This window comes from Vespula pensylvanica, chromosome 3 (assembly GCF_014466175.1).
Source record: "Vespula pensylvanica isolate Volc-1 chromosome 3, ASM1446617v1, whole genome shotgun sequence".
Classification (NCBI taxonomy): Eukaryota; Metazoa; Arthropoda; class Insecta; order Hymenoptera; family Vespidae; genus Vespula; species Vespula pensylvanica.
This window is the reverse complement of record NC_057687.1, coordinates 6,267,017-6,287,174: the sequence shown is the minus strand read 5'-3', so window position 1 is coordinate 6,287,174 and position 20,158 is coordinate 6,267,017. Positions and strand designations below refer to the sequence as shown.

Genomic DNA, 20,158 nt, shown 5'->3' with positions numbered 1-20,158 from the left:
GTAACAACAACATCACCATCACCACCACCACTATCATCTTCACGATAAAAGCGAAACGGGGAATCATCGTTTGCTTTGTATTATTCTTCGAAATTTATCCCGCGAGTAGTCTAGGAAGAGAAACTTTATTGCGTGATTCCGGCGGCCAACTAATTTCGAGAAAGTGTATTTCCATGGTACCCAAACAAAAGAGAGTATCGCAAGAAGCACCGCTCTACTGCCGATGGAGTTCTTCGAGCGGAAGAAAACGACCGGTAGCAGCAGCACCAACTATAAGGGGATTCACGGTAAGGATTCAATTATTTGCCAGTTGAATATTTATCGAGTCGACGAGAAGCTAAGGAAGAAGAAACGAGATAATATCTGTGATTCGACGAAATCCTTCGAAGAGAGAACAAAAAAAAAAAGAAGAAGGAAAAAAAACAAAATAATAATAATGATAATAATAGTAATTGATAATAATAATGAACAAAAGATAGAAAAAAGAAACGTTCTCTCTTCGATACGACGACAAAACATTTTCCACGTTCGAAGAAAAAGATATATTCGTTCGTAAAACATGCTTCTATTTATTAATCGATATATACGTACGTATACGTACGTACATATACAGACATCAAGGTAATACTAATAAGGAGAACAATTTTTTGTTTGATAAGATAATAAAATATTTTCCAACGAATATATTCCAATGTTATAAAAATACGAAATATTTACTTGTATAAAATTTGTTTATTGATCGAATATCCTACATATAAAAAAATATATATATGTATACGTAAATATATACGCGTATGCGTCTGTATACCATATATAATGCATATAAAGAAAAGTATGAAACACGGAAGAGACGGAGACGTCATTACGTAAAGTAAAGTGTCGCGAGCCGTGTGGATATTACGTTTTCAAACAGAATCCGCGTGGTGTTTCGCACAGCACCGTCGACGATTCCGCAGTTGTATATACATATGGGAAGGATGAGTATGAGCAGGAGGATATTGCGAGAACCGAATTTATTTTCTCCCTTGGAAATCGTTGTCGCGTATCTATACCTCGAATGTCAGTGAGAGCGGATATCTCCTATCGAAATTGGATTGGTCGACGTGACTTTTGTAGCTCGTTGCACATTGACCGCGTGACGTAGCGAAAGGGACTTTTCCTGCCGCATACACATTTTAAATTATGACCTCGTCATGCTGCTGTTACTGCTTCTACTGCTACTACTTTTACTGCTGCTGTTGGTGCTGATACTGGTGTTGGTGCTGCTGCTGCTGCGTCAGTGGCCTAGATTCGACAGCATTGTTGTGATAGAAATAGCGCATGGTGAAAGTTTTCTCTCCGTTTAACTGAATTTCCCTTTCTGCGTTCTTGTATTTTTCCGTCCTATTTTACGATGAAATATGTCAACGTGTGGCATATTGAAGATACAACATATGACAAGTTAATGATGAAATATAAAATTCATTTATTCATTTTGTTATAATAATTAAACGTAATGAATATACAATATTTATCAGAATTACTTCCAGTGGTTTTATTTTTTATGAATGATCATGGCGATGAGATAATCGACATTATTGACTGATCACATATGTATATATATATATATATACACATATGTATTAAAACTACTGACGTATATACTCTGTTAGTTTTCAATATAGAATAGAAACAAAATGAAAATGTGATTGAATGGAAAAGCTCTATTATTTCTATAACATGTAAGTGTATGTGCATTGGATCACTAAGTTTCTCTTTTTATCGAAGATGAATATTGCATTATGTATTTATGATTGACGCACTGGGAATGATCATAAACATTACATAAACATTGTATTGAACTTCAACTTGAACGATGAGTCCTTCAAATACGTGAAATGAAATGCACACTTTCCCAGGAGTTTCTCTCGATCAAGTCTAAAAATAATTCAACTTGCTTGCTTGCAATGATGGTAGTAGTAATGGTGACGGTATTGTGAACGAATAATAATAACGCGGAGGCCTTGGAAAACCTTTTCAATCGGGGGTTAAATGGGATAAATCGCGAGCGCTTTCCTTTCAACGACGCTTCCTGCCGTTCGCTATTTCGCGTCGCATTACGGTGCGCATAATAATGCTCATTGAATCGTTCCGCAATCCACTTACATGAAACACTGCTTTTCCAAGGAAGGAAAATTCGATTTACAGAAGTTTAATAGGATCGCGCACGACTTAATACCCGTCGCAAGTTTCCTCGGACGGTAGTCTCCTTCTCTCTCTCTCTCTCTCTTTCTCTCTTTCTCTCTCTCTCTCTTTCTCTCTCCTTTACTTACTTTCGCTTCCTCATTCTCCGACCACAACTTTTCTCTCTTCTCTTTCTCTCTCTTTTTATCTCTACCGAGCTGCGTGCAAATTGCTATCCTTCGCGATGCCCACGCCTCCGTATTTTCAAACTAAACTTTTAAGCACCATTATTTATCTAAGAACGTAACAAAGAAAGATACGGATCCGTGCATCTTAATACAATATATCGTATATGGAATAACATGGAATAACGTTGAAATAAAGTACACGGATAAAAAAGAAAAAGAGAAGGAAAAAGGAAAAATTAAGTATGTAAGTATAATAAATAACCTGTAGAAACGTAATTTGATTGTTTTTTTTTTTTAACATTTTTTATTTTTCTTAAAAACTTTCTCTTTCTCTCTCTCTCTTTCTCCGTTTTTTTTTTTCTTTCATTTTGAGAACAAGTACTACGTGGGTGATCTTAGCAACATTGGTCTTTGTCTGGCCTTGTTCCATCACTCCTCCCATTCCCTCCTTTCTTGTCCCGAATTCCATCTTCGGCTTTCCTGATCTCAAATTAATTACGTGACAAACAGTTTCTTACCCTCCCAACGGCGATGTCTCGCACCTTCTTATTGCTCCCTCGTCAGGGCTCGTCCCTGGAATTCGGTTGGTCCTATTAAGTACACCAAAGTCACGGGACAATGGAGATAAGACGATTGCGTTTGGGCGAAGTTGTGTCTAGGGACTGTTCGAAGGAAAGCTTCTAGCTACGCTTAGAGCGATTAGACGATCTTATACGTAAACGAGAAATCATTTCTTTTTTTTTTTTCTTAGGTATTCTCGAGGAAATTAATTATTCCAAAAAAAAAAGAAAGAAAAAAGAAAAGAAAAAGATAAGAGATAAAGTTGTTGAACGAACTTAAATTTCGTTTTACATTTTTCTTTTCGATCTTGAAATTTGCTTAAGTTGACGGGATTTTGATTGCGAACTATTCTTTATCTTTATCTCTCTTTTTCTTTTGGTTCGCTACTGTAGTAGGCGAGACGCGTTCAAGCCATAGCTAGTCATCCTCGTGCAGAGATATTATTGGAAAAAATATATCAGCCCCATAAAGAAACCTGGTGGAAAGATTTAAGCTGAAAATTGCTTTCAACCGATAAGTGGCTCTGTCTTTTTTCCTCTCTTCCCTTTTCTCTTACTTTCGACCAGCACGTTTTAATATTTTTTCACGAGCTAAGACTATCGATTCGAGTCGCGTGAATTCGATAATCGCGTAATGTGTTTCGTGCATTAACTTTCTTTCTTTCTTTCTCTCTCTCTCTCTCTCTCTCTCTCTCTCTTTCTCTTTCTCTGTTTCTCTCTTCGGTATTAATCGTGTCTCGCACTTTTTTGCATTCTCCGACATTTATTAGTTTTCCAGTCGTCGTCGTGTCGTATTTTTGCCACCCTTCGCACAGTTTTCCATCGGATGATCGTATCCCTTCGTGTTTAATATCAACGAAGACGACGTCGTTTTAATGGCTTTCTTTTCACGATATCCATTTATTCGAATGAATCATCGACCAAGAATCTCATATCGAACGATGCAAATAGAGATATTTTATATGCAATTTTATTTTCGTGGTTTCGTGGAAAATGAAGTTTATAATAAATATTCGGCGCATATGCCTACGTTATATATTTTTACGAAATTTAATTGTAATATTAAATGAAACCTTAGTATGTTGTAATACTGGTAACCATACGAGTCTACATTTAAGATCGTATTTTTTTATTTTAAGAAATCATGGCAGGTAAAATTTTAAAGGAAAGTTACATCAGATATTTCTTAATGTGCATACATCAAGATCCGAAGAAGTCATCGAAATCGTTGCATGAAATTTCTTCCTCGTTCGGCATTCGGCGCGACTTCGTGACACCTGGCACAGAAGCTTAGCTAGCCGGCTAGCTAGCTAGCTAGCTAGCTAGCAGGTATACTTTGGCGAACGTCTTATAAATTTTCAGGGTTGGCACGCCGCTACAAGTCGGCCGCCGACCACGATAAGTATTTCGAATGTCGACGAAGAATAGAAGGAGACAGAGAGAGAGAGAGAGAGAGAAAGAGAGGACGAGGCAGTGCTATTGTTGTCTCGATGATAAGATCTCGCGCTAAATCCAAGCCTTGCTCGGCACTACGAGGACAGTTTGAGTTATGCCGGTTGGTACCACAATGGTGGAGGGTAAGAGGAAGGGTAGAGCAAGGGCAACGGAGTTCAGGATTTATAGGAAGTGGCGCATCACGCGAAACAGAGTAAAAGAGAGAAGGAGGGAGAAAGAGAATCTTGCTTAAGCCTACCGAGAATTATTTCTGAAATGCGCTTCTCTTATCGCAGCACACTTTTCTACAAATACCGAGCAGAATTCGTAATACCAGTCACTTATAGTTACTCACCAATCTTTATTACTTTTCTTCTTGCTGATTACAAAATCGAGAGAGAGAGAGAGAGAGAGAGAAATTTCTACAGAGAACATGAAAGGACATTCTCGAGTATCTATCGACTACTCGGTTGATTAAAAAACGATTAGCAAGCGAATCACGATGGTGGTAATTAGCGAGCTAGTCGGCCAAGTCCGATTAGCCACTTGATAGAGCATAAAAGGTTTTGAAATCATTTTTGCAGAGAGAAAACCGCGAGTAGTCGTTATTGCTGTGCTAGCTTCCCTTTACGTGCTAATGGCTAATCGATGAATCGAATCGGATGCACTCCTATCTGTTTCCTGAGAATCCAGTATTTATTGTTCGCTATAACTCTTATTAGGATAATAATGAATAAAGGATGTAAATACATAAAGAGAAAGAAAAGCTGTAGCATTAACAATCCTTATCGTACGGTACCTCTTAATATTTCGAACTGGAGTGCGTAGTTTACGAAAATATTTTCGTTTAAAGGAGAATGAAGAAGAAAATAGTATAAACCGGAATAATCAGAGGTAAGTAGTATTAGAAACTAGCTCGGAACCATGCGTTGGAGAATATATCCCGTTGGAGGATTAGCCAGTTTAATGCAAAGTAAGCTGTTGGACGCTATGGAAGTTTATTCGTTTGCTCGAAAATATTAAGTGGCTTTTGCGAGAAACGTGTGCGTGAGAACCTTCTGTTTATTTGCGTTCCCAGTATTCGTTGGTTAGTTTATAAAAGCAAAATCAAAGTGTCCGCCATCGACACGATACCGCGTCGTAACGTTCATCCTCCCACTATCCTTCTCACTCTCCTATTTCTCTTTCAATCCCCGTTGACCGCTCCCGGGCACGTTTGTTCGCCCCCCGAAAACGCACAATAATCGCGATAACGAGCGATCGAGTAACGACGATGCTGACATTTTTGATCCCATCCCCAATTGCTCGTTTTCTCTCTCTCTCTTTCTATTTCTCTCTCTCTCTCTCTCTCTCTCCCGCTTTCGCTTTGCAGACAGACGGAAAATCGGACGGTCGATGACTTCTGCCGCGTTACGTTCATCGCAGTTAAATAATAAAAACGGCCGGCGGGCTTTCCCCACGGATGGTCGCGCTGTAAATTCGCACGGAGTAATTTGTAATCGATAGCCCGAGCAGCACGCGCCTCGTTTTTCCATTTTAACGGACGCACGTAAACAGATCGTGCGTGATCCTGCGAAACGGAAACACGCTCGATGATCCAACTTTTCTCTTTCTCGCTTTCTGTTTGTCTATCCTTTTCTCTTTGCGTATATGTCTGTGTCATTTTTTTTTCTTTTTTTCCCTTTTCCCTCTTTTTTCTCTTTTCTTTTTGCTCTCTTTTATATCTTTCTTTCTTTTTTTTTTTTTTTTTAATATATCGACCTCCAGAGTCGTCATTTTCTTGTCGACTTCATTAACGCCGATGCCATTAATTAATTTACGCTTAATCGTAATACCGTTTACATTCCTTCATTTTGCCTCCCTTAGGCTCGACATAAATCGAGCGGAATAAAGGCAACCTATAAGAATGAACCCTGGTACGACCCTACGCTTACACTGTAATCTTAAGAACGAAAGAGAGAGAAATTGTATAGAGGTCGAAATTGATATTAGATCGGCTAATTGTATCAACGTTAATCCGACGAAAATCATTTAACGTGTTTCGTATTTGGTACGAATAAAGGCGACAGATAACATGGCCGAGGATAAGAATCAATGCAATGAATAATATGAAATAACTTTGTTATCCTCGAAACGTGATAGTTTTGAGATATTTGATTTTCATTGTTTCAACAGAAAGAGAGAGAGAGAGAGAGAGAGAGAGAGAGAGAGAAAGAGAGAAACAAAAGATACGATTTATATTCACGATTGTCTTCTTCTCTCTTTCTCTACTATTCGACATATATTATTTCATTCTATATTTATTTTTACATTCACGGAATTAAACCGTTAATGATAATTATTATTTTCCTTTCAATCTAAAGCAATGATTTACATTTACTAACTTCCCTTGTACCGTGAAACAACGAACTTTAAATACCTGATAGCGCAAGCTAGTGAAGCGAGCAACTTTGAAAATCGTTCGAATTGTGGCTTATTAAATCTTCGACGAGGAACGTTAATACATCGCTTTCTCGATAACGCCGAGCATCGACATAGTCATAGGGAATGAAAACGAGAAGGATAGATATATTATACTATCTAGGTACGACGAGAGAGAGAGAGAGAGAGAGAGGAATAATTGACTCGTACTACTGTAACCTAGACGACGATATGTAAACGGCGCTCCAGGAGGATGAATATGCAAGAAAATCTCCATGACGATAGAGTTACGTTTTACTTTACGAACGACTATCAGTGCCCATCGTATTCGTTCATGAATATTCCGGGCGATACCGTTTGACGCGAAACACTTTGCTCGAAACGCGTTTTGACCTTTCGCTCCTCCTAACATCGTCACTCTCGAAGGATCTCGGTCTCTTTTAGTCGTGAAAAAGAATTCAAATGTTAATTTTAAAGGGAAAATGAATCAGTTGAAAAATGTTAATGTGAAAAATGTCTTTTCCTATTTCATTAATTATATAATTAATTTGGCTTATTGATTAAATTGTTCGAACGTGATAGATTTTTTTTTTGTTGGCTAATTAAACCTTTCGAAAAAAGAAATGGATCAACGTCGTTGGACAATAATTTAATATCTAAAGAAAGAGAGTCGAGTGTTTCAAGTTTATCGACTTTCGAACCATGCCAAGTTTCCAACTGAGTAGAAAGTGCCACTGGCAAAAGCAAGTAGTAGGTATCTACGCTTGGATTCGACTGTCGTCGTCGTCGTCGTCGTCGAGGAGACTACCTCTCTCTTCTCCTCCTTCGATACTCAACACAGGAGAAGATTTAATCGGCAATGCTATGAGGTTAGAAGCAAGCAAGAACGGGGCAAGTACGGAAGAGAGAGAGAGAGAGAGAGAGAGAGAGAGAGAAAATATAGAGTACAGAGTTCAGTGTATGGCGTGTCGAACCGTACCCGGCTTACTCTCTAATAAGTAGCAATTAGCAAGCCAGTAATTAATATGGGTTACGACGAACGCCCACCAACCACGAAGAAATACGATCTTGAACCATTACCGAGTTCGAACTATCACCGATATTTATCTTTTGGGTTTGTTACTATCTGGAATTTCACGATATCGTTGTTCCACGTTAAAGCTTTGTAATAACTAATCGATGACTAATGACTAACGATTGAAATTTTATATTACCCAATTATATTATATTGTTTTATTTATCTAATTATCAATTATATCAATTAACAAGAGACGAGGTATCCAAAATTGTTATATTATTAAACAAGAGAAACCATTTATTTTCATTCCGTAGATTATCCTACAATGTATAATAATGGATTAATATTTGATAGTATTTCTATTCTTTTGGAGATATTAACAACGGAAAATTTTTATTCCATTTGTCCTGTTCGATAAAATCGTCGACCATTATCGAATATTAGTGTGACGATGTCTCCGTTTCATACCCAAGAGACCAAACAAAGATATCCATCGAAGTTCTCTTTCTTTCTTCGGTCACTCTCTCTTTCGATCGATCGATCGCTATTCTCATACACTTTTTCGCTTAAGTGTAACGACCCCGTGCGCTCGCGCGCGCTCGTTCGTTCGTTCGTTCGTTCGTTCGTTCGTTCGCTCGCTCGCGTCTAATACGACGATTATACTAATAAAATTTCCGTCCGCTTTAGCGAACGGGCGTTGCCAACGGCGAGACATTAGTCGGGTGAAGCCGGGAAAGCCCAGAAGAAGGCAAACATTTGCCCGCCTTTCGACCCCTCCTTCCTCTTTCTCCACCTTCTCCACCTTTAGCCCTCAAACTCCGTCCCTTTCCCATCTTCCCACTCCTAGCGTGTGCAAACAACCAACGTGGCTCGGGCTCGTCCTTGTTCAGGATAGTGGAAGAACTTGCACCGCTCTACGCTTAGGCGAGTTTCAGAGAGAAGGAACAACTTTTCTTTCCAAACTATTTCTTACCAAATTGAACCCTTTCAAATCGAAATTATATTTTTTGATATATCCCGTATACCGGACATAGTTCAGGATTCATTTTAAATTCAATTTTAAATTCAATTTATAAACGCCATAAGTTTCTCTTATAATTTCTTTATTTCTTTCTTTTTTTTTTTATTATTATTATTATTTTTTTTTTTTTGTTTAATTTTCCATCGTATATATTCGAAGACAGACCTGTCGAGTCTGACCCGATATAAAATCCTGAAAATTTGATCTTCTTTATTACGAAAGCGATGAAGTCTTTCGACTTGCTCGTTAATTTGAATGCGTGACGATTGATAAGTTTCAAGGATCACTGTGAACGAAGTGGACGGTATAACTTTCGCATCGTTCCAAGTTATACTCACAATTATCTCGAGGAGTGACTCGTACACAAAGTCGAACGTAAAGGCACGATGAGGGAGACACGGACGGTGAATATTCGCGTGCTCTCTTCGTGAACTTTGCAAGAACTACGGACGACCACTTGAACTTACACCGGAGTTATAGGGTGTCATTAAGCGACTCACCTTACTCACGATCTATATACTCACGATTCTTGGATTATTCTAACTAACTCGCAGCTGCTTTCTTATTCATATTTTTCTTAAAGTATACACATTGTCGAGAATTTATTCTCATAATTTTGATTTATTCGTACCAAAGAAAAATAAAAAAAAAAAAAAAGAAAAGAAAAACAAAAAGAAAGGAAGGAAGATCAAGTTACGTTCTATTTTATCGACGGAAAAGATGGTCTAAAAAAATATCATTTAGTTCGAACGAAGTATACGTAATTTTATGATAATCATACTATACCAGTAGAAAATGTTTCTTACAATCTCTTTATCGAACGCAACCCTCAGTAGTTTCCACGAGGGACAAAAACAGTTTGTTCTAATTTTGGAGATACGCAAAGATACCTTAAATTTAAACACCCTAGATGATAATAACCTTTTCTACGTGAGAGATTCTCCCGAGTGTGCAATGAATTCCTTTCTCTTTTCTCGCAAAGTGATCGTTTAAGCTAAACCAAGGAGCACAGTATTACCTATATACATACTCACACACATACACATAAGATTCTCTTTTCTCTCATAACCGTTGTTGTTCGAAAAATTGCGGTTTATGCTATGCCCGCGTACTCGACTCTACGAGTAACAAACGTCGAGAGTGATACGAGCTCTTACGAAAATTCATATCTCGTCCTTCCACTATCCACTTTTACCACTACCATTATAGACACGAAGCGTCTTCACCGACGACTACTACGACGACAACGACGACGACGACGACGACGACGACGACGACGACGACGAAGATGACGACGACGAGGAGGATGACGACGACGACGACGACGACGACGACGACGACGACGACGACGATGGGAATTTATGCGAAATCGAGTTACTACGCCGATTCCATCTACTCCGATTCCCTTTCGACGTAATAAAACTTCTCTCGACTTCCTCTTTCTCTCTTTCTTTCTCTCTCCCTCTTTCTCTCTCTTTCTTTCTCTTTCCGTTGCGAATATTCTTAGGGAATCGTTCTTTATGACTTTCTTTTTAACATTCAATCGATGTCGTTTCAACTTTGTGTATATGTATCATTGAGAAGTAAAAAATCCAAAGATATCGCGAATAATATCACACATACAAGTTTGAAATATATTATAATTAGTATAAATTTGTGAAGCATATAATCAATTTATCTTATGATTTTTCAAACGTTATACGAAATGTTGATATAAATATTGATATAAATATTGGTTATTGGTGGCTATAATAACAGTGGTAGTAATAACAATAATAATAATGATAATAATAATAGTAATAATAATAATAAAAATGCTTTTAAAAGATTAATCTACAAAATAAGAGAAAGAGAAAGAGAGATAGAGGGAAGGAGAAAGTTTCGTCTGAGGATTATCCTCGCGTTCGATTGAAAATATCTCCCGACAAACGACGTTTGGCAATGCAGAGTAATAACTTTGATGCACGTACATACATGCACACACACACACAAATACGTAAGTATGTACGTTGCGAAAGAACGATTTTATTAAACGATACGACGATCACGTTATCATTTCTCATAGCCTTTTTCAACAAGAAAAAGAAGGAGAACAGAAAAAAAGACACAGGAATTATTTCCTCATTTTATTTTCGTGTAGTTTTATTGACGTATATTAAAGCATCACTTTCAACGACAAAAATGATCACATATGAGATGCAAAAAAAAAGAACAACAAACAGACAAATAAAAAGAATACAATAGAAATGATGAAAAATTCGAAACGAAGTTGACCGTAGGCCTCTTTTTTATTATACGATAAAAACACACAATACGCGGGGATGGAGGCTGCTAGTCGAGCGATAAAAAGAATGCACACCAACAACATTGCATTCAATGAAACTTTGCGCTTCGTAAAACAATACGGCTTATCGAGAATGCATTACAATAAATTCACATGTAAGCAGAGTGAAGCATGCACGGCCGATATAGCCATGCAATGTGTCCCATAAAATTCGGATGATCCTGGACGGAAATGCAATGCATTCGATATTACAGAGAACGGAAAGACCGATTTTTATTCTAGACAAAATCCCGGCCGGCGTGTTTATTTCGAATAACGTATCGCAGACACAACACACAGGCACGCAACAAACACATTTGAAAGTGTGAACGCGAATCGATTCGGGCCATAGCCGAAAAGCCACCGTAACGATATTTTTTCTCGAGTAGTGGCGATCGATCGATAGAAAAATTTCCGACTTGTGATCCGATTAACTCTCGGGGTTGGAGAAGCAAAGGATAAAAAGTTATGACCTTTTTTCTGTTTTTTCTTTCACTTCTTTTTTTTTTCCTTTTTCTTTTTTCTTCTGGGTTGTTTTTCAGACGTTACCTTCGTAAATATTTTTACATGGAGAAACTCCAATCTCTTTTCGATTCCTTTTTTCCCTTTCTAGTTTTTTCCCTTTTATTTAAAATTTTTATTTTCCTTTCCTCTTTTCATCCCTATCGAAAATCTAGCATTCACCCGTTCCGGTGGAATGAAGCGACAAATATCTCGTTTCCTTTTCCTTTTTCTCTTTCTTTTTCTTCTTCTTTCGTCCAATTTTTGTTTTTAATTTTTCCCTTTCGGAATTTTACGAAATTCACGGAAACACGGTAAAAAGGAGAGTAAAAAGAAACCGTAATCAAGTTGTCTCACTACTACTACTACTACTACTACTACTACTACTACTACTACTACTACTACTACTACTACTACTACTATTACTTCTAATACTAGTACTACTACTACTAATACTACTACTATACTGTATTCTATGAGGGGGTGGGAAAAGGAGAAATAACGCGAACCGATAACCGCACTTGTTAATACCCTCGCTCCCTATTATCGTAGAAGTGTTTACGACAGCAGTTAAACGCGAATCGAATGTACTATGTAAATCGTGCGCGCGAGCACATCAAATGCTCGGGAAGAGCGTTGCGGGAGCGTACAAACGACTGTTTAGTCGGCGTCGCGATACTCCAACGGTATATGTACCTAGAAATATAGAGAAACGAATATACGCCGAGTATATTTGCAATGAATTTACGGGGGCGTTAATGCATAACCCCTGCTCCACTATCCATTAGTTTAAACAGATTCCCCGCGTTACGTGGCACCAAGAGAGAACGCAGCTTCAGCACTTGGATAACCCACCCGCGAGAGAACGCGGCTGATACGCTGCGAGCAAATTAAACGTTTGTTGGCTCGAAAGCCAAACGTCGTTTCCTAACGTTACGCTCCATTGTTATCTTTTCGTCTAAAGTATTTCAATAAATATTCAATGGTTAAGTTAGGAATAAACTATAATTCGTTCCGAGTTCAAGATCGGAACGTCTCTTAGTAGTAAAATAATTATTATTAAAACTCACCCGAATAAGTTTCCGACGGTATCTGATCCGTTGGTACGGTGAAATTTCCACTAGCATTTGGAGGACATCCGTTTCGAGTTTGTTGAGTACGTAGGGTGTGCGTTGCGTGTAAAGATGGACCACGAGGAGGTACTTCCGGTGGCGCTGGTTCCGGAGGAGAATCTCTTCCAGTGTCTGAAAAGAATTATCGTTCTGGTTATTGGAAATAATTTCGTTTGTTAATAACAACGAAGGGAAAATTAAAGAACGTTCGTTTGATTCGTTATGATAATTCGTATTCTCGATATACGTACGATGGAGAATCAGTAAATTATTGCAATAAAGCATTGAACATGTAGCTTCCATAAAATTTCACATTTATCGTTTCTACCCTCTCTCTCGCTCCCTCTCTCTCTCTCTTTCTCTCTCTCTATCCTGTTTATACATTCGCTCGCATTTTCACGTTCGCAATGTCCACTAATCCAGAATAATTAAACGAGACGTCGACAATCGAGAGCTTCGCAATTATTGCTGCTTTATGTAGTTCGAAGCATAACGGGGAGGGATCGATTAGACGTTATTAGAAGTGCGAGAGAGCATGAAGAATGCGCGAACGAGCGCTTTTGTAATTAGGAAATAGTCTAATTGGAGCATCGATCTCCCTCTCGTTTCAGAGCAAGGCCGCTATTATCCGAAAATAACGTGAAGTAGAATCATACATACACATATATATGTATATAAATATATATATATATATAAACATACAAATACACATACATATTTATATACTTATGACGTTGGCATGACGCACAATATGTTCTAACATGAGAGAGCAACAATCCTCGCGAACGATGCAAGATGAAAGTACCGAGGGTAATACTTTCGCGTGTACACACACCTATGTTAATCCCGTTTTATCGCTACATCTCATGACGCAAGTAGTAATATCGATTCGCTTGAGAGAACTAGCGAGTCAGCGAATAATTAAGGATCTATTTATAATTAAAGCGAACTTCTCTCGTTGTATCAAATGCTTTCGCATTAAACATGAGATGGCTTTGCTATGGGACACGGCAACGTTATCAACGATTTTTTACTTTCATTTTTTCTTTTCCTCCCTCCTTCTTTTTTTTTTTTTTTGCTTCTTCTTCTTTACATTTTAGACAGACGCTTTCAACTAGAAATATGAGAAATAATTTTCTATATCCATTCGTTTCTGTCAATCGGAATTCTGTTGTGATTTAAAAAAAAAAAAAAGAAAGAAAGAAAGAGAAAAGAAATAGGAAAAAACCTATAATAGGTAATATAGAAAAAAATATTTTAGTAAAGAAAAATTAGATATAATCGCGCGATATAACCATATAATTATTATACCTCGTTAGAGGAGTTAGCGAACGTAATAAAAACGTGACCGCGTCTTTTTTCATTTACCGAGCTTCGCGTATAAACAAATTAGAACGTTTAAAAAGTTTTCTAACGGAATACTAAAAATTTTCCAATTCTGACCGGATTCCTGTTCTTTTTCTTTTTCTCTTCCCCTCCTCTTTCTGTCCCTTTCTCTTTCTTTCTCTCCCTCTCTCTCTCTCTCTCTCTCTCTCATTCTCTCTTTCCCATTCTCTCTCACCTCCATACCTTGCTGGCCCTCAGGGCTTTCCGTAGTCGAGTTACTTACAAAGTTGTTCAAACTCGTAAGGAACTCCTTCCGACGAATAATTAAAGTTACATAAACGCAAAGAGCGCAAAAGAACTGGAGCGGTCCGCTCGCATTTGCGCGCGTTTAAAGACAACGAAAGTATTTCGTCGGACGAGTTCTTTGCTCTCCCACGGAAAACGCTTTTCTTTATAAACGAAAGAATGCGAAAAATTCGGAACGAATTATGCTTCTTCTTCACGTGCCTACTATTTCTCTTTTATGTGAATATAAACAAAAGAAAAAAATAAAGAAAAAATATGAATATTAAAAATCTCGAGTCTTAATTTTCTTACAGATGGACGAGTAGCGGAGAATTAGTTGTAATTGCGGATATGGGGTGCTATAAAATGTATATTGAACACATATGTGTGTATATCTATAGCACACATAATATACGTATGTGTATACTCATACATACACATATACATATATACATACATACATATATATATGTATATATATACGCACACAATATATATATATATATATATATATATATATATATATATATACATATACACGTATATCTATATGTATACAATTGAAGCAATACGTAACCATTAGAGGTTGTTAATGTTACAGAGCGCATTATTGTAAATCAAGGTTAACTGCAATACAGTGGTCTATCGCGCTTTCGCGAAGCTATGTAACTTGCTTGCGGTAACTCTGATGCCGGATAATGGAATTTCGGTGCTGGGTCTTGCGGATTAAAATCCATTACGGTTATAACTTACGTGAGCGTTGTAATCTCTAAGAAAATTATTCAAGAAAGCTAAAGAGACATGGTATTGACGTAATACATATGCACGCTCCGACATATTATTATTATATGAGAATAAACACAAGCTTTTTATTTTCTTCTTCGATATAATCCTTTACTTCATTATTAAGTGGCCAATTTTTTAATTTTTTTTTTTTATTTATTATTAGTGTTATTTCTGGTCTGTTACGTTCTATTGTTAGTATGTATCGTTATATCCCAATATAGTTTTGTATTTATGTATATTTTTCAACAGTATTTGTGGATTATGTTTGTAATATGGCGTATTTTCAATGAGGAAGTTGTATTGAAGTGTCAGTTCCACATATCATTATTAATACTATTATTATTATTATTATTATTATTATTATTATTATTATTATTATTATTGTTATCGTTATTGTTATTGTTATTGTTATTATTATTATTGTTGCTATTATTATTATTATTATTATGCTTGATTATGCTAGATTAAAAGAGAAATAGCATGGAAAATCTTTGATATTTCATCGGATGAAATTTCGATATGGTTTTTAATACTGGTTAATGGATACGATTTGTTAATGAATATTCAATTTTGATATACCTCTCTCTCTCTCTCTCTCTCTCTCTCTCTCTCTCTTTCTCTCTCTTTCTTTTTTTCTGTTAAATTACATAAAGATAATGTATAAAATATATAGCTACATAAATTGCAAAGATAATAAACCTTTTTTAACGCGTGATTCATTATTTGACGGAAATGGAAGACAAGAAAAAACAATATATATATACCGAATAATTTTCTCTCTCTCAATATAATTTATGCGATTTTTTTTACAAATGCTCGACAAAGACAATGATGGAAGACAAATTAAAAGGAACACAATAGAAGAAAAACGATATAACATGGTGTATGCACGCATCACCAATTGCGATTTACATACCTGTGAAGTAAATAGGCCTGGAGAGACCTGTGCAGATCCAGAGGTGAACGTGCAGAGAGACAAAAGTGCATTAGTGCGAGTGGAAAATTCGATATGGTGCGTGCGTGCTAGATATGATCGATATGAATCCGATGAGAGATTGTGGAAATATATCGTGATGAAAATGTAAAATATTGCTATGCTTGCTGTGAATACGTCATGCAAAATTGGAATTCTTTTAGAAACGATCGTTAAATGCTTAAACGTTAATGTATCCACGTAGTGGAGACGATAATGAAGATGAAAAATGACGAATGATCGTGACTCGGATTTTACAGGTTATAACCACGAAACGATTATCAAATATTTCCTTCTAGCACGTTCATATTAACCAGGAGCAAAATGAATTGCGACGGGGATGGTACAAAAGCGCAAGGTCGATATCTACTGCAATAAGCAGTAATAATTGCTTAATTAAAGCGGACCGTGAAATGCGCAATGCGTTTCTGTCAGGTGCAGCCGGGACCATCGCGTTTCTCGGACAACTTTACTCTCGAAATACATACGTACATTCGTTCTAGTTATTGAACTATTCTCTCCTCCTGTTTCCCCTACCTGAACCAACCCACTAACCCACCCGCCCACTCACCACGTAGCCTCTTGGACTCTGCAAACACCTGTAACGCTCAATTAGAAAATCGATAACCTATCTACGGACACTCCGAGGACAATTTCTACTGGTTTATCGTGAGCTTCATCGTTGGAGAGTCGACGAACGATCCATTATTTTTATCCATTTCTCTTTCGAGAGTCGATTATCGGGAGCCAATCGTAACGAATTCCTTTGGATTGCTAGAGCCATTCGAGAAGGATTCGCTTATATACGACGCGTATAAATTCATTCTGTATATATGTGTGTGTATTTCTTTTTCCTTCTTTTTTTTCCTGAGATCTTTTGCAAGGAAGAAGAAATTGGAAAAAAATAATTCTCGATGATCTATATATGCATATGTATAGACGGTGTGTTCATTTTAAAACTTTCAATGTAAAAATCTCAAATTGGGAAAAATGTTGAATACAAAAGTTTCACAGTTTCAAGGGGAAAATAAAAATAACCTGTATATTTTCTACTTGTTAGACAGTTTCGAAGTTATTTAAAGGTTCACTTTTTTCTTTTTTCTTTTTTTTTTTCTTTTTTTTAATGAAAACCTACATTATCCTTTATAGATTCTTATTCTACGAGGAAAAAAAAAAAACATGTGTACGTGACATCTTTTTTATCAGACTTAATTCTAAAAAAGAAAGATCTAATGTAACTAAAAATTTTTGTCAATTTCGTTACTTTTGAAATGTGAAGGATAGATAATAAAGTGATAAAAACGAAACTTATTCAATTTTTTGATTATTATTAGATGACACGATAAAATCAATAATATATCCACTTTTTCATACGATTTCTTTATTTCCTCGAGTTATTTATATAGAAAGTTTTCAAACGAACGCGGTATGTATAGGAGATCTTGCAGATAACATTAGTTTTTTTTATTTTTAATAATACAATAAAACGTAAGTATATAGGAAAATTGTAGAGGTGATGATAAAATTATTTGAATTATTTTTAAATATTATATTGATGTATATCATATAATCGTTCATATCAGGCATCATAGTTCATGTATAATATTCTATAGATCGGTATATAACCGATATCGAATTACGTGGAAACGAGGTAATGAGATTCTATTGCAGTTGAAAGCTTCGTCAATCTGTACGCGAAGTATCAATTAAGCGTTATATCGTCATATTCCTGTTATGTGTATACAATCGAACTATATAAATTTCTCATTAAGCGCGAAGGGTGTATTATTCGCGTTAGAACGCCGATAGATCATTGAGTTCTGCTAAATTACATCCTACCAACAATTACAACCTAATTCTCTTGGTAGAAATGATGTTCAAAGACATAAAATATCGTCTTTTCATACGATAATTATTTAATAACTGATCGAGAGAATCTCTATTATGATTTATAATGCAAATTTCTAATCTTAATAATCTTGTAGTCGAACGAACATAAAGGACGTTAAAGGACGTGACGTGTATCGTTGAATTTACGTTGGTGTAAAAGTCGAAGTGTGTCGAAGCACGGATCGTGGAGAGATTCGTTTCGCAAAATTTAATCAGAAACATCAAGAAGCATGGAGACGACGGGTAGGAAGGTAGATAGGAAGGAAGGTACATAGGTAGGATAGGTAGGTAGGAGAGAACCGTGGAAGCCAATTACGGATCGTACGTTGCGGCACATCACTGACATTTGATTCAAACGGGTGATACCACCTTCATCGGTGGGTGGTAGTAGCGATGGTGATGGCGATGGTGGTAGTAGTTGGTAGGAAGGGTTAGTCAGACATTGCAAGGGAGTGCAAGGTGGCCGACAGTGACTTGATGCGGTTAGCGGATCGCCCCGTTAATTCGATTTGATGCTCTAACGCCTCCTTCCACGTCGGGGAATACATATTCATGTAAATACGAATTATTTCGTGCGATAGTCCGCCATTTTCATGCTCACTTCTCTATCTCTTCCTCTCTCTCTCTCTGTCTTTTTTTTATAACTTTTTTTTATAACTGAACTTTCATCGTTTGATGTAAACACGAAGAAAAGATTCAATGAGAGAAAAAAAAAGAAAACGAAACAATATCCATCGAGACTAATCGTTTGACTTTCCAAAAGTATGTCAGTGGAGTCCACAAGACGGAAAAAGAATTTCTATAGAGCAATAAAATCTTCATAGATCCTCGGTTAGAATAGAGAAACCGGAAGAAGGAACACCAGTAACGATAATGGCGAACACGGACTATTGGCATAGTTTCCGAGTGGTACTTAAAATTATTCCTACTCGGATCGAGCCTGGCACTAATCCAGGCACGTCCCATTCCACGCTTGCTTCTCAACATTTTCGTCGAATACGCTGGCCGGTTAAAACGTTTCGCCTTGTTCAAAATTGATAACCGAGTTTTCTTCTTCTTCTTCTTCTTCTTCTTCTTCTTCTTCCGCGTTCGCTAACTCTTACTCCAAGAAAATGAGATTCGTCGTCACTCCAAAGAAGAACGAAGTTGAGAATCTTTTGCCAGGATCGTAAAAGAAATAGTCTAAGAAACCGATTAACTAACGTGACTTTGTAATGACGTGAAAAAACGAATAAGACTCATCACATAATATTTCAAAAGAAAAAAATCTTCTCTTGCGACTATTTTTACCGTTTAAGAAAAAATTTTGCTTTTATTTAATGAATATTAAAAAGCAACGTGTGTGTATATATATATATATATATAACGGTACAATCTGATCGGTCTAACTAAATCATACATACGTACATATTTCTTCATAATCTCTAAACGAAACCGAACGTTATTTTATTTCATAAATTCTCAAAATATTTATTGTACATATTAAACAAATTTTTCTAACACGGCCTAATAATAGTAGCAGTAGTAGTAGTTCAAGCTAGTGGCACGTAATACACGCGGTTCACGTCCACACGTATTACTCAGCTATACGTTACAGGCCGAACAGATTTACGGTGACAAATTACCGCAACTGTGCCGAGTTCCTGGTGAGAGAGCCTGAACGTGTGTGTGTGTGTGTGTGTGTGTGTGTGTGTATCTGTGCGCGCGCGCGCTTCAGCTCGCTCGGCAATTCAATAACGTGCTACTCGACTGGCCTACATTAGACTCCGACGGTCTAATGTAATATCAATCGTCTTTCTGCTGGCGGTGTGCAAGGGGTTAACGTGGGTAAGCCCTGACCGTTGGGAGCCATTTGCTAATAGATGCCGCGACATGCCTCCATTAGACCGCAGGGACATTCCTTCGAGCAATATACCCCATTGGAGATTCAGACTCGAATTACTGCTTACGATATACCGGTAATCACGACGAAGAAACTTATAACATCTCCATATGTGGTTCTAATATTTTAATAGGATATTCTTAAAATAGTCGGACAGGAGCTACAGGTACAATATTCTATATTATTTTGCTTATTTTCATCTCATAAATTCGCTCAAACGTGTACAGTTTTAGAAAGCAAAATTATTTTTCTCTTTATATTTCTCCTCTTTTTCT

General features: G+C 36.9%; 1 protein-coding gene across 5 annotated transcripts in view; it reads right to left on the bottom strand.

Moving 5' to 3' along the window:
* LOC122627723 (teneurin-a) overlaps nt 1-20,158 on the bottom strand; it is a 473,567-nt gene that overhangs the window by 272,994 nt on the left and 180,415 nt on the right. For 4 of the 5 annotated variants that reach the window (XM_043809105.1, XM_043809107.1, XM_043809108.1 and 1 more), the window contains exons 7-8: nt 16,055-16,081; nt 12,700-12,873 (exon numbers count right to left, since the gene is read on the bottom strand). In XM_043809105.1, coding sequence (XP_043665040.1) covers nt 12,700-12,873; nt 16,055-16,081 — 201 coding nt within the window. The remainder of the gene's footprint in view (nt 1-12,699; nt 12,874-16,054; nt 16,082-20,158) is intronic. The other variant, XM_043809109.1, reaches the window with a different exon arrangement.